Here is a 15,233-nt window from a genome sequence, read left to right on the forward strand (position 1 = left end):
AATTCACCGGATGTGTTCGGTGGGAATGCTAGTTCTGAACATCACATGCTAATGTAAAAAGCTGGTTTTTGACATAAATATGAACTTGATGAACAAAACATGCATGTATTGTATAACATAATGTCCTAGGGTTGTCATCTGATGAAGATCAAAGGTTAGTGCTGCATTTAGCTGTGGTTTTGGTTTTTGTGACATTATATGCTAGCTTGAAAAATGGGTGTCTGATTATTTCTGGCTGGGTACTCTGCTGACATAATCTAATGTTTTGCTTTCGCTGTAAAGCCTTTTTGAAATCGGACAGTGTGGTTAGATTAACGAGAGTCTTGTCTTTAAAATGCTGTTAAATAGTCATATGTTTGAAAAATGGAAGTTTTCGGATTTTAGAGGAGTTTGTATTTCGCGCCACGCCCATCATTGGATATTGGAGCAGGTGTTCCGCTAGCGGAACGTCTAGATGTAAGAGGTTTTTAACATGACACTACAACATTCTATAACAGCCATGTTAACTCCCCCGTGGTATAAAGTACTTACAGTGAGGGAAAAAAGTATTTGATCCCGTTTCTTTTCTATTTCCCTCATTAAAGTGCAAATCAATTTATAACATTTTTGACATGCTTTTTTCTGGATTTTGTTGTTGTTATTCTGTCTCTCACTGTTCAAATAACCACCATTAAAATTATAGACTGGTCATTTCTTTGTCAGTGGGCAAACGTACAAAATCAGCAGGGGATCAAATACTTTTTTCCCCTCACTGTAAGTAAAAATACTTTGAAGTAATTTTTTGTGGTATCTGTCAGGGAAGCAAACTAGTCACCTTTCGGTGACATTCGCCATTTTAAATCCAAAATAGGTGACCTAGGTCATTCGTGTAGATCCCATGAGAAGGGAGGGGGGGGGGGGGGGGGGGGGGGGGCTTTGGATTACTACTGGCTGTAAACGAACGAGTGATGCGTTTGGAGAAATACTGGCTGTATCCAAGACTCAGCCAATCGTTCACATAACAGAATGCAGCATGCGACTGATGAGAAAAGAGACAACCAATTTGCTAGTTACAGTGCGCGCTCTGGAAAAACAGCTTGTCAGTTACAGCAGCGCGTCCCCTGAACTATAACGAAGAGGTAGGTGAAGCCTGACCATGGAGACAGGGGTGAGAAGGTGATGAATCATACTTCATGAGCTGTAATCGAAAAACAACTGGCATTTGGAAAGTTTGAGGTGTGTATCGTTTAGTATCTTGCTAGCTGGATCGAATTCTCCGTTAGCTAGCCAGAGAAATGTTGAGCAACATTAGCCAACTTAACTGATCAAATACTTGAGTTTATGGTGTATATAACAGGGTACTTTTTCCACCACTGAGCTCTGCATTAACATTAAATGGGGAATATAAAGAACATGCTATGTAACTGAATATCTAGAATAAGAACAAAACAAACATGCTATGTAGCTGAATATCGAGAATAAGAAGAAAATTCATCTAAAAAGAGCCGAACTCTAAACATATGGCTCTGTAGTGATGGTGGCTGTGGACGGACCATCAGTTCTGACTGACTAAAGGTGGGAAATGCCAAGTCTGGAACTATGTTGACCTCTACTACATCACACCTCAATGCTGCCTCTGGCTGAGGCTCACTGTGCTGTTACAGTCAGGTCCTATTCTGGAAGAGAGCAAATCTTTAATGGAGCTCTTTAAAAAAAAAAAAAAATGTAGGAGCTGGACCAGGTCCGACCAGGCCTTTTGTCCACAGGGACCCTTGAGGCCTCGTGTCAGAGCAGAGCGGAACGCGTTAGCAGGACAGAAACACATAAGGTCTAGAAATAAACCTTGTGGTTCTTCTGTCGGCTGACAGGCAGGAAGTGTGCCCACTGTGTGTCAGGGTGAAACCTCCCCCCCCCCCCCTTCTCAGGGGGACGTGGAATTATTAATTAATTTTAGCTGCTGTGACTTTAGTTCCCTCTTTCCGAGCACCAGAATAGGACAGGGCCAGAATAGGACAGGGCCAGAATAGGACAGGGCCAGAATAGGACAGGGCCAGAATAGGACAGGGCCAGAATAGGACAGGCTTCTGTCCTCCACTATGGAATTTGAACTTCACAGGCAAAGTGGTCATTTAAATTTAACTACATACTTTTACTAACTCAATTCAACAGGTAAAGTGGTCCCTTCCCTTCCCTCCTTCGTTCCCCCTCACCAGTTTCTGTGTGAGTCCTGGCGGTGCCCAGTCGTAGGTGATGGTGTTAAAGGTGGGGTCCTTCCTGGACACCACAGGGTTGGTGATGACCATGCGGTTACGTTTGTACACCCGGATACCCTTCACCTGTTACACAATGGAAAATGGAAAAGTACAGTATTTATGGCCTCAGGTGGTCAGAGGGTCTAAGCTGATGCCTCCAGAATACACATCCTACTGTAGCTGGATTCAACGCCGTCCCCTCTGCTATTTCACGTCTCTCTATTCCAGGCCTGGGCAACTCCTCGGGGGGGACTGATTGGTGTCACACTTTTGTCCACCAGCCCCAGTTAACACACCTAACTCCAATAATCAACTAATCATGATATTTAGTTAAAAATGCAAATAGTTTAAAATCAGGTGCGTTAGCTAGGGACGGGTGGGGGGGAGTGACACCAATCAGTCAATCCCCCCCCCCCCGAGGACTGGAATTGCCAAGACCTGCTCTATTCTATCCAATAAAATAACATGATTTATTTATTTAACCTTGATGAAGTCCCATTGACGTCAGAAGACCTCTTTTTTTACCCGGGATGCAGAATAACTTAATCTTCTTGGCGATATGAAATGCAGTGTATTCCACCTGAATTGTGTTTTTAAAAATGTTCAAAATGCATCAAATCAAAAAGATCACCTTGGCTGTCAGGTGGACGTATTTGGAGTCGGCGAGGAGACGACCCATCTTGTGATCGTCCTCTAGGTCTGAGCTGTGACCATGGTCTTCCACACTGCAGCCACACTGGGTACAGGCTTTTCTGGAGGCAGAGAATTCGTCATATATAAAAGGTAAAGTCATCCTCCAGTGTCCGGACACCCTGCATGCAGGGCAGAGTAGAACACGGCAGGGCAGAGTAGAACAGGGCAGATGATCATACAAAATAGCTAACATACATTCTTGTACAAAACACTTCCACTCTTTGTGATGGGTGGGTGTGTGCTTGGTTCTGATTGGTCCTTCGATCAGAACCAGCAACCTATGGATCTACTTGATCTCTCCAATGTATCCATTTTTTTGTTCCTCTCTAATCAGGGACTGATTTAGACCTGGGACACCAGGTGGGTGATTCCTCTCCAATCAGGGACTGATTTAGACCTGGGACACCAGGTGGGTGCAATTTATTATCAAGTAGAACAGAAAACCAGCAGTGCTCCTGGAAACTCATAGGGTAGGATTTGAATACCCCTGGCCTAGGTTGAAGACATAGGTTAGAACAAGTCACATTCACAAGCTTTGGAAAATAAACTGATTCATGTCAAGAATTTTTCCTCATTTATGCAAAGAATTATGGGATATTATATTTTAGTTTTCCAACTAAAATATCTACAGGAAGTACCTCTTCATATCCACAGCAATAAAACAAAATCTATTTTTGTTTGGTTCAGCTGAACAACTATCAAAAGTTGTGTTTAGTCCTAAAGCTAAAAATGAAACTTATCTTAGGAATAGTTGAATGGGAGCAGTGGATTCTGGTCAGTTTAAGAACGGTGTGTTTATCATTGATTAGTCAGTGGCTGAATGCCAAATAGCCCCCTGTTCCCTATATAATGCACCACTTAACACGGCCCCTTGGGGGGGGGGGGGCTCCACTGTTAACACGGCCCCTTGGGGGGGGGGGGGGCTCCACTGTTAACACGGCCCCTTGGGGGGGGGGGGGGCTCCACTGTTAACACGGCCCCTTGGGGGGCTCTGGTCAGAAGCAGTCTAGCGGAAAGGGTGCCATTTGGTAAAAGGACAATATTTCAGGACCATTCATCTTCCACTAGACACACACATCACCCCAAACAAAAACACTCCATTATGGCCATCGGCGGCAGAGAGGCAGTCAAGGCAAATGGAGCAAAAACATTCCAGAACCATTAGGGGAGAACTAAAAAAAGGGAACTAGGAAAACTTAGGAAGCCATCTTGCTTTACACCACTGCGTTGTGTGTAACGTTGGGGATAAATTACCTCCAGGAATGTGGGAGGAATCCAGAGCAGATCCCTTTACATGACAGACACGTTGCATCCTTCCCTACTAGAGCCGCTGACCACATCTGGGGAGAGAGGAGGAGAGGAGACAGACGATTAGACCAGGAATACAGGGAGGGAAACACTCAGTGGACCTGAGCCTCAGAGGCATTTGAAAGCTTCGTATCCTCAACTCATAAAGCATACAGACACCCCTTTGATGCGATTTATTAGGATCCTCATTAGCCTTGGACTGTAGGTTTGTTTTACTCCATGTGTAACTCTGTCTTGTTGTATGTTGTCGAACTGCTTTGCTTTATCTTGGCCAGGTCGCAGTTGTAAATGGGAACTTGTTCTCAACTAGCCTACCTGGTTAAATAAAGGTGAAATAAATACATTTTAAAAAAGGCAAATCATCTCACCGTGTGTGTGTGTGTGAACATGTTAAAGAGGAACTGAACCAAAACAGCCTGTGTGGCATCGATATTATTCAGAAACATCGATTGTAGTCCTAACATTGCGCAAAAATATTGAAGTACGATAACTTTTGGTCATAACAACTGGCCTACCTGGTTAAATAAAAATGAGAAATAAATAAAATGCCAACATCAACAGGTAGTCTTACTGGGGGTCACATAACGAAATAGACATTACAGACAAAAATACTTTACATACATTTAAAAACATGAACATGCACGCATCTTTCAGTACACACACACACGTCAGTACACACACACACACACAACCAGTAGGTCACATGGAGGAGAGGCGCTGTGCCATGAGGTGTTGCTTTATCCATTTTATTGAAACCAGGTTTAATGTTTATTTGAGCAATATAAGAAGGGAGTTCCATGCATTCATGGCTCTGTATAATACATGTCCATTTCCTTGATGTACAGCCCTCTGTTTACAATGAAGATCAAGATGTGCCGCTCTGTTCTGGGCCAGCTCCTTGCAGCACTTGACTGGACAATTATCAAGATAAAACTAGAGCCTGCAGGACTTGCTTGTGGAATGCATTGCCAAAAATAAAAAAGCAGAGCATTTCTTTATTACGGCCAGACCTCTCCCCATCTTTACAACCATTGAATCTGTGTTTTGACCATGACAGTTTACAATCTAAGGTAACGCCAAGTAATTTAGTCTCCTCAACTTGTTCAACAGCCACACCATTCATTACCAGATTCAGCTGAGGTCTAGAACTTAAGGAATGTTTTGTACCAAATACAATGCTCTTAGGTTTTAGAGATGTTCAGGACCAGTTTATTACTTATTATGACGGGCCACCCATTCCAAAACAGACTGCAACTCTTTGTTAAGGGTTTCAATGACTTCATTAGCTGTGGTTGCTGATGCGTATATGGTTGAATCATCAGCATACATGGACACACAGGCTTTTGTTTAATACCAGTGGCAGGTCATTGGAACATCATTTAGAAACACACTCACAGGGCCGTATACACACACACACACACACAATAATAGTGAAGATATCAAAACTATGAAATAACACATATGGAATCATGTAGTAACCAAAAAAAAATATATATATAAAAAAAAAAAAAGTTCAACAAAATCAAAATATATTTTACATTTGAGATTCTTGAAAATAGCCACCATTTCAGACTCCTAAAACATTAGAAGGTTGAGCAGAGTGACATCACAGATTACAGATACACTGAAACTCTCCCACGACTAGAATGATGTCATTGAGACTGGATTTTTATTTTATTTTTTATGACACTTAAGATACAATTATATCCAATAGTAACCTAAAAGCATTAAGAAGAAGAGAAAAAAAACAGAAAAAATTCCCACAACTGTGTGTGTGTGTGTATGCAGTTTGTACATGGACGATCCCTGTGATGAAGCAGCCCTGTCCTGTGTATCCTGCAGCAGCGTGCTGTCTAACTCTCTCGCTCTGTGTCTGTGTGTCTGTGTGTGTGTGACTGCGTGATCCTCCAATATAATTCTGTAGTGATTGGTCTGACTTATAAGCCAACTCTTCCTGAATGCGTCAACTCAGTCTAAACAAGCTCATGAATGAACAGTTTCGAATAGACTTGAAGATGTTTATTTTAAACTTGGGACCTGAGCCAGGTTGTTTTTGTCTCTCTCTCTATTGGACAAAGCCTGATGAAGCCCCAAAATAAGATCTGGTGCAACCAATTACCTTCAGAAGTCACATTATTTAACTAATAATGTCCACCTGTGTGCTACCTAAGTGTCACATGATCTCAGTAATATATATAACAAACATACACACACCTGTTCTGAAAGGCCCCAGAGTCTGCAACACCACTAAGCAAGGGACACCACTAAGCTAGGGGCACCATGAAGACCAAGGAGCTCTCCAAACAGGTCAAGAACAAAATTGTGGAGGTTATAAAAAAAATATCTGAAACTTTGAACATCCCACAGTTAAATCCATTATAAAAAAAATGTAAAAAATATGGCGCCACAACACACCTGCCAAGAGAGGGCTGCCCACCAGAACTCACGGACCAGGCAAGGAAGGCATTAATCAGAGAAGCAACAAAGAGACCAAGGATAACCCTGAAGGAGCTACAAAGCTCCACAGCAGAGATTGGAGTATCTGTCCATAGGACCACTTTAAGCAGTACACTCCACAGAGCTGGGCTTTACGGAAGAGTGGCCAGAAAAAAGCCATTGCTTAAAGAAAAAAATAAGCAAAACACATTTGGTGTTCACCAAAAGGCATGTGGGAGACTCCCCAAACATATGGTAGAAGGTACACTGGTCAGATGAGACATAAATGTAGCTTTTTGGCCATCAAGGAAAATGCTATGTCTGGCGCAAACCCAACACCTCTCCTCACCCCGAGAACACCATCCCCAGCATCATGCTGTGGGGATGTTTTTCATTGGCAGGGACTGGGAAACTGGTCAGGATTGAAGGATGGCGCTAAATATAGGGAAATTCTTGAGGGAAACCTGTTTCAGTCTTCCAGAGATTTGAGACTGGGACGGAGGTTCACCTTCCAGCAGGACAATGACCGTAAGCAACACTTGAGTTGTTTAAGGGGAAACATTTAAATGTCTTGGAAGGGCCTAGTCAAAGCCCAGACCTCAATCCAATTGAGAATCTGTGGTATGACTTAAAGATTGCTGTACACCAGCAGAAGCCAATCCTACTTGAAGGAGCTGGACCTGTTTTGCCTTGAAGAATGGGCAAACATCCCATTGGCTAGATGTGCCAAGCTTATAGAGACATACCCCAAGAGACTTGCAGCTGTAATTTCTGCAAAAGGTGGTTCAGTTGTGTCTTTGTTTGGTTCACAAAAAAAGATGTAGCATCTTCAAAGTGGTTCGAGTAAATCAAATGATACAAACAAAATCAAAATACAAAATCTATTTTAATTCCAGGTTGTAAGGCAACAAAATAGGAAAAATGCCAAGGGGGGGGGGGGGTGAACACTTTCGCAAGCCGCTAATCTTATTCATTGAGATCTAAAAGGCAAAAAAAAAAAACTCATCCATGATCAGTACTCCTACTCGGAGACACTTTTCTGAAGAGGGACCAATGAGTACAGCATCGTGTGCCTGACCCCTCCCCTCCCTCTGGTCCCAGTCTATTTATAATCCATGATGTTGCAGAGTAGACTGCCAAAGCCAGCTCTGCTTTATGTACAAAGCACCATCATCGATCACTCTGTCCTTCACAGGAATACAGAGAAGAGACATGACAGAGACATGGGACTCGAAGGACACACAGGACAGAGGGCCCGTTCAAAATGGCACCCTAATCCCTATATAGGGCTCTACTTTTGACCAGAGCTCATAGGGGTGCCATTCCCCAGGCAGCACTTCTGTTCTGAAAGTGTCTGTTGAAAAGGTTAAGCAGACAGCATTAGAAACAGGAGAGCAACAAAACAAACTAGGAGGGCAACCATGGTATCAAATCCCTTTGTAATCCACAGCTTTGATGGCTGTCGGTCAGGGTAAATAGGTGTCAATGCAGGCAGGGTGAGGCAGCCACTTCGGCTTGGCAGACGTCTGTTATGCACTAATGTGACCGCCAAAGTAAACAACTGGTCTGAATGACAATGTTGTTCACTCAGAGGTGGCGCACACACACAAACAACTTACAGACGATCACACACGACAAGCTGCAGGTTCTCTCAAACCAGAAAAAAATGGTGTGATTTATCGAGCCACAATAACCCAGTCAGTCTTTATGCTTGGAGTATAAATACATAACGAGTGAGATATGCAAGTTACATTTTGCTGCCTAAATAGTGAGATATGCTAGCTACATATTTCTGCGTCAATAATGAGATGTTGGCTACATATTTCTCCATAAATAGTGAGATATGCTAGCTACATATTTCTCCGTAAATAGTATTGCTATGAAAAAAAAAAAAAGTAAATAGACTTTCATTGCAACCACATTAGGGTGTGAAAATAAGAAAAATTGTGTGCTGCCTAAAAACCAATGTCCCTTTAGTCGGACGGGAAGAGTGATGAAATGAGCAAAGCGAAGTATGTGTGGAGGATCTATTTTTCGTTGTAAAGGATAAGGGCTGTAATGTTGTAACGGCTCTGTCGTTCTAAACACGTTAAGTATCAAGTTAGGAACTCAGCCAGAGCCGGGTGGAGAACTGAAGGGTCTAATAGCTCTAGGAAAGACTTGGATGGAGGAGGCCACGTCTAAACTGAAGTGGGTCAGCTCAAGAGCCTCTAGTCTTCAATACACACACGTTGACGCATCCAATCAACTATAAATAGACGATTGTAGATGAATAGAATAAAATACCGCACTGTCCTTTTTGTAATAACATATTTATTGTAGCTTACTGCTCATCAAACTCAGTTTATCGATTGGACTGTGGAATACTTTGTTTCTGAAACACTGAGGTCTTTCATGAACTCTTCCTTCCCTATTGTAGAGTCGAGGAGTTCAGCGTAGGGTTCAGAACCGTTTTCAGAGAATTGTTAAAATGTGTCACTCCTCAATATGACAACATTGTGGGAGTACAAGAACACGGCGCGAGGAGAAGACTACAAGAACACGGTTGGGGTGTTGTTGAAATTTACTTTTGACTAGAACTCATAGGGTTGCAGGCGGAGAGACAGCGGACTGTAACAAGAGGTGCCAACCCCAAGCAGCACTTCTGTTCTGAAAGGTGCTTGGTGAAAAGGTTAAGCAGACAGCATTAGAAACAGGAGAGCAACAAAACAAACTAGGAGGGCAACCATGGTATCAAATCCCTTTGTAATCCACAGCTTTGATGGCTGTCGGTCAGGGTAAATAGAAGGTGTCAATGCAGGCAGGGTGAGGCAGCCACTTCGGCTTGGCAGACGTCTGTTATGCACTAATGTGATCGCCAAAGTAAACAACTGGTCTGAATGACAATGTTGTTCACTCAGAGGTGGCGCACACACACAAACAACTTACAGACGATCACACACAACAAGCTGCAGGTTCTCTCAAACCAGAAAAAAATGTGATTTGTAGAGCAGCAATAGTGTTGCTAGTTACCTATTTCCCCCTATATATAGTGTTGCTAGCTACCCATTTCCCCGTATATATAGTGTTGCTAGCTACCCGTTTCTCTGTATATATATAGTGTTGCTAGCTACCCATTTCTCCGTATATATAGTGTTGCAAGTTACATATTTCTCTGTAAAGAGTGTTGCTATGAATATTTACTTATTTGACTTTCATTGCAACCGCATTAGGGTGTTAAATGAAGAAAAGTTGTGTGTTGCCTTAAAACCAATGTCCCTTTAGTCGGACGGGAAGAGTGATGAAATGAGCAAAGCGAAGTATGTGTGGAGGATCTATTTTTCGTTGTAAAGGATAAGGGCTGTAATGTTGTAACGGCTCTGTCGTTCTAAACACGTTAAGTATCAAGTTAGGAACTCAGCCAGAGCCGGGTGGAGAACTGAAGGGCCTAATAGCTCTAGGAAAGACTTGGATGGAGGAGGCCACGTCTAAACTGAAGTGGGTCAGCTCAAGAGCCTCTAGTCTTCAATACACACACGTTGACGCATCCAATCAACTAGAAATAGACGATTGTAGATGAATAGAATAAAATACCGCACTGTCCTTTTTGTAATAACATATTTATTGTAGCTTACTGCTCATCAAACTCAGTTTATCGATTGGACTGTGGAATACTTTGGTTTCTGAAACACTGAGGTCTTTCATGAACTCTTCCTTCCCTATTGTAGAGTCGAGGAGTTCAGCGTAGGGTTCAGAACCGTTTTCAGAGAATTGTTAAGTGTGTCACTCCTCAATATGACAACATTGTGGGAGTACAAGAACAGGGTTGGGGTTGTTGTTGAAATGTAGGAAAGTATTTTAATGAGTCTGTCCTGTTGAATTGATCCGTCTTCGTCTCTAGTATGACAGGAGGAATAGCTGTGACACAGAAACAGACTAGACCAAGACTCCGTCCCAAAAGGCGCTCTATTCCCTATCTAGCGCACTACTTCTTTAACCAAGACCCATAGGGCTCTAGACAACAGTAGGGCGCCTCCCACAGGGAGGGAAAGGTCATTTTTGGCTGGGATCATCTGCAGCACAACAATGTGTGAATTCAGGATACATCCGTAGGGACGGTCAAGTAAGCTTAAGAGAGAGAGACGGACGGTCAAGCTATTTCAGAGAGGATTTTAGAAAGGTTGTGGCTTAGTTTTTGGTATTTCATAAACGGTCTAAAGCAGCTCACCATAGACAGGTGGTTGTTAGAGGACACGGCTTTCGATATCAGACTAAGACCTTTCAACACCATGCATACCGTAGCCAGTGAAAACTCTTTGTTAGAGGACACTGCTTTCAATATTTGTATTTATTATGAAATCCCCATTGCTCTTCCTCTCCGTCCAACTAAATTAAGGCAGTTTATAAAATGTTTAAAACATTACAATACATTCACAGATTTCACAACATACTGTGTGACCTTTAGCCCCTACACTACCACATATCTACAGTACTAAATCCATGTGTATATAGTGCATATGTTATCGTGTGTACAGTAGGCATGTGTCCGTTCCCGCTGTTCCAATATCAGACTAAGATTCAATACATGCATACCGTGCTCAGTCAACGAGTATCACACTTTCTTCAATTAGACCTTCCATTAAAAAGATCAGACACAGCTTAAATGACCCATAGAGGTCAAAATAAATGCTCTACAGTGCCGTCGGAAAGTATTCAGACCCCATGACTTACATTTTGTTACGTTACAGTCTTATACTAAAATTTGATTAAATTGTTTCTTTCACCCCCCCCCTCATCAATCTACACACAATACCCAATAATGACAAAGAAAAAACAACTATAGATTTTTGCAAATGTATAAAAGAACAGAAATATCAGTATTCAGAACCTTTACTCAGTACTTTGGCAGCGATTACAGCCTCGAGTCTTCTTGGGTATGACGCTACAAGCTTGGCACACCTGTATTTGGGGAGTTTCTCCCATTCTTCTCTGTAGATCCTCTCAAGCTCTGTCAGGTTGGATGGGGAGCGTCGCTGCACAGCTATTTTCAAGTCTCTCCAGACATGTTCGATCAGGTTTAAGTCCGGGTTCTGGCTGGGCCACTCATGGACATTCAGAGACTTGTCCTGAAGCCACTCCTGCATTGTCTTGGCTGTGTGCTTAGGGTCGTTTGTCCTGTTGGAAGGTGAACCTTCGCCCCCAGTCTGAGGTCCTGAGCGCTCTGGAGCAGGTTTTCATCAAGGATCTCTTTACTTATATCTTATCATCTTTCCCTCCATCCTGACTAATCTTCCAGTCCCTGACACTGAAAAACATCCCAAAAGCATGACGCTGCTGCTGCCACCGCCATGCCTCACCGTGGCTTGGTCTTTGCTCTGACATGCTGTGGGACCTTATGTAGACTGGTGTTTGCACCTTTCCAATTCATGTCCAATCAATCTAATTTACTACAGGTGGACTCCAATCAAGTTGTTTAAACATCTCATCCAATCAAATTGTAGAAACATCTCAAGGATGATCAATGGAAACAGGATGCACCTGAGCTCAATTTCAAGTCTCATAGCAAAGTCTCATAGCAAAGGCATTTCTGTGTTTTCACTTTGTCATTATGGGGTAATTGTGTGTAGACTGATGAGGGGGGAAAGATATAAGGCTGTAACATAACAAAATGTGGAAAAAGGAGTCTTTCCGAATGCACTGTATGTAGGGAGATAAACCTTTTTTTTTTTTTTTTAAAACATCAGTCTTGGTGGATTACTGGTCAGAATATAACGTTTTGCATTCCTATAAGAAAACCTATCACCACTGTTCCTCACAGAACACTGACAGGGTCAGGTTCAAGAAGTGGACAGGTTACACTAACAGACTAGTACAGACAGCAGTGAAAAACACTACAGGAAATATGGAAGATTATGCATAGATTTTGTGGTTGCTGCTACAATTATTGTTTGTTTTTTTAACACTTTTAAAAAAAAAAATGTATGAAAACATTTACAAGTGTGTTTCACTCACCTTCTCTATTCCAGAGGTCAAATCCATAGTCCTCAAGTTGAAGGGCTGAGATACAGTTCCAAAGAGAAATGTAGCCTATCTGGAGGTGTGTTGGATAGCTCTGCTCTCTTCAGAGAACTGTGGTGAACTCCACTACTATGGTTTTCTGCTGCACACGAGTCTGACAAAGAAGGCTTAAATGACTGGCCGCTGGGATTCCCTGGAACACCCGTGCCAACCCAATCGCAGCAAAGTAAAACACCCCACAACCAATAGAATTCCAGTGGTATTTTCCCCTCCTCCTCCCACTTTTTTTTTTATTTTTTCTTCCCCTTTCTCTTTCTTACAAATTGGGAACACCCATTGTCTGGATCAGATAGAGACATGACCTCACTGGTGAGTGAGGATGCAATATCAGGCCCCAGGAATGCACTAGTCACATAGTACCCGTCCCAAGAGGCACCCTGCCCCTCTACATAGTGCACTACTTTGACCACGACCTATAGGCTCCTAACGTAGAGACTAGGGTGCTAATTGGGACACATTAATAGTTGTGATCTCTTGCTGTTAGGGAGATGTTTCCTGTGCTTTTTAAACCAAAGAGCTTTATTTTGCCTTTTTATGGAAGTGGGTGAACAGGAAGGAGGACAGGAGTACAGACCCAAAACAATGGTCAGCGGTTGAGATTGTTGGGCCGCACCAGCACACACACACACACACACTTTGAAGATAATTACAGGTGGGTCGGCTGAGACAGTCGGTCATGCACACAAACTCTAGAAATGATACATTATTATTATTATTATTATTATAATAACCTCATTCCAATGTTCTGTTTTTCTAACATCTGTGACTGAGCCCCACGTTGCATAACAATACCCCATAATGACAAAGTGAAAATAACAAGCCATACAATTGTTCTACTACAAGTATGTTGTCATACAGGATGACCCATTCATTCAAAACACTATCCAGAGATAAGACACAAGGAAGGTGCAGCAGATATTTGTTTTATTTAAAAATGTTTGAGCGATACTTTTGAGACCAATGCTTATATTATTATTGATACACATATCACAACAAAGTCATGAAAAAGTTGCATTATATAGAAAAAACTTCAAAAAAAAAAAAAAGTTAAATTACTTTATATGAATTTAATAATAAAATAACTTCACTAAAGTGTTCACTTCACTTGGACACTGACACATCGGTGGAATCATCAATACAGTAATTGACCTGACTGCTTTGGGACCATGGTGATTGTGTCAATCTCCAGTTATTACATGGGATACTGTACATTGAACTCTTTACACAAATCCCTCACCTTTAGAATAGAATGTACAATATAAATAGATTTATCTCAACCTTTAACCTACTAACCCTCAATCTTACAGAAGTCTAGCTCTCCTGGAGGGGGGGGTAGGACAATAAGATCTGCTAAAACATTTCATCTAAAAGAGAAAAAAATAAAAAATACTGGCTTCTGAAAATATGTTGAGGAGACGGGGTGAATCATCTCAAATGGCATTTCTTCCTCTGCTCAGCTCTTTCTCAAAATGTCAGAATGTTATACGAGACAGGACGAGAGGAATTGAGGAATGACTTTTTAAGATGTATCCTTTTTGGATCAGGAAATGAAATGGAAGCGCTCAGGAGAATGGCTGGCAAGTGATGGTTTCAGACACTGTTGGACTAAAACACCAGCTCAACAGAACCCATACGATCAAAACAGTCTTCTATTGTTTTGAACTATGATTGGTCCAAATCAGTAGAGAAAAGAAACTGGCAACAGAACATGAGGTTGACATCAGAGCATAAAGATCGCATTCTAAACAGCACCACATCCCCTATATAGTACACTACTTTTGACCAGGGCCCAACAGTAGTGCACTGCATAGGGAATAGGGTGCCTTTTGGGAAGCAGACAATAAAGACAACAGAAACATGTAAACAGTAAACTCCAAGGTAACTTGTCTTGTCTACATTGATTGAAGTGGACTTAACAGGTAACATCAATAAGGGACCATATATTTCACCTGGTCAGTCTATGTCATGGAAAGAGCAGGTGTTCTTAATGTTTTGTACACTCATTGCACATAACTCTGTCCTCTCAGACACTATATAACCACAGTATTGACTGTTATATCTGGAGTATTTCTCCTGTCTTATCCAGTGTCATTTGTGAATTTAAGTATGCTCCCTCTAATTCTCTCCCTCCCGGAGGACTTGAGCCCTGGGACCATGCCTCAGGACTCCTTGCTGTCCCCAGTCCACCTGGTCGTGCTGCTGCTCCAGTTTAAACTGTTCTGCCTGCGGCTATGGAACCCTGACATGTTCACCGGACGTGCTACCTTGTCCCGGACCTGCTGTTTTGGACTCGCTCTACCGCACCTGCTGTCTCTAACTCTGAATGATCGGCTATGAAAAGCTAAATAACATTTACTCCTGAGGTGCTGACCTGTTGCACCCTCGACAACCACTGTGATTATTATTATTTGACCATGCTGGTCATCTATGAACAACTTGGCCATGTTCTGTTATAATCTCCACCCAGCACAGCCAGAAGAGGACTGGCCACCCCTCATAGCCTGGTTC

General features: G+C 42.3%; 1 protein-coding gene across 1 annotated transcript in view; it reads right to left on the reverse strand.

The window, feature by feature from the left end:
• LOC106566223 (LIM and cysteine-rich domains protein 1) overlaps positions 1-12,829 on the reverse strand; it is a 37,564-nt gene extending 24,735 nt beyond the window's left edge. The window contains exons 1-4 of the mRNA XM_014134099.3: positions 12,660-12,829; positions 4,179-4,264; positions 2,863-2,983; positions 2,190-2,315 (exon numbers count right to left, since the gene is read on the reverse strand). Coding sequence (XP_013989574.1) covers positions 2,190-2,315; positions 2,863-2,983; positions 4,179-4,264; positions 12,660-12,686 — 360 coding nt within the window. The 5' untranslated portion in view covers positions 12,687-12,829. The remainder of the gene's footprint in view (positions 1-2,189; positions 2,316-2,862; positions 2,984-4,178; positions 4,265-12,659) is intronic.
• Between the last annotated feature and the right edge of the window lie 2,404 nt (positions 12,830-15,233).

This window comes from Salmo salar, chromosome 12 (assembly GCF_965601325.2).
Source record: "Salmo salar chromosome 12, fSalSal1, whole genome shotgun sequence".
NCBI lineage: Eukaryota > Metazoa > Chordata > Actinopteri > Salmoniformes > Salmonidae > Salmo > Salmo salar.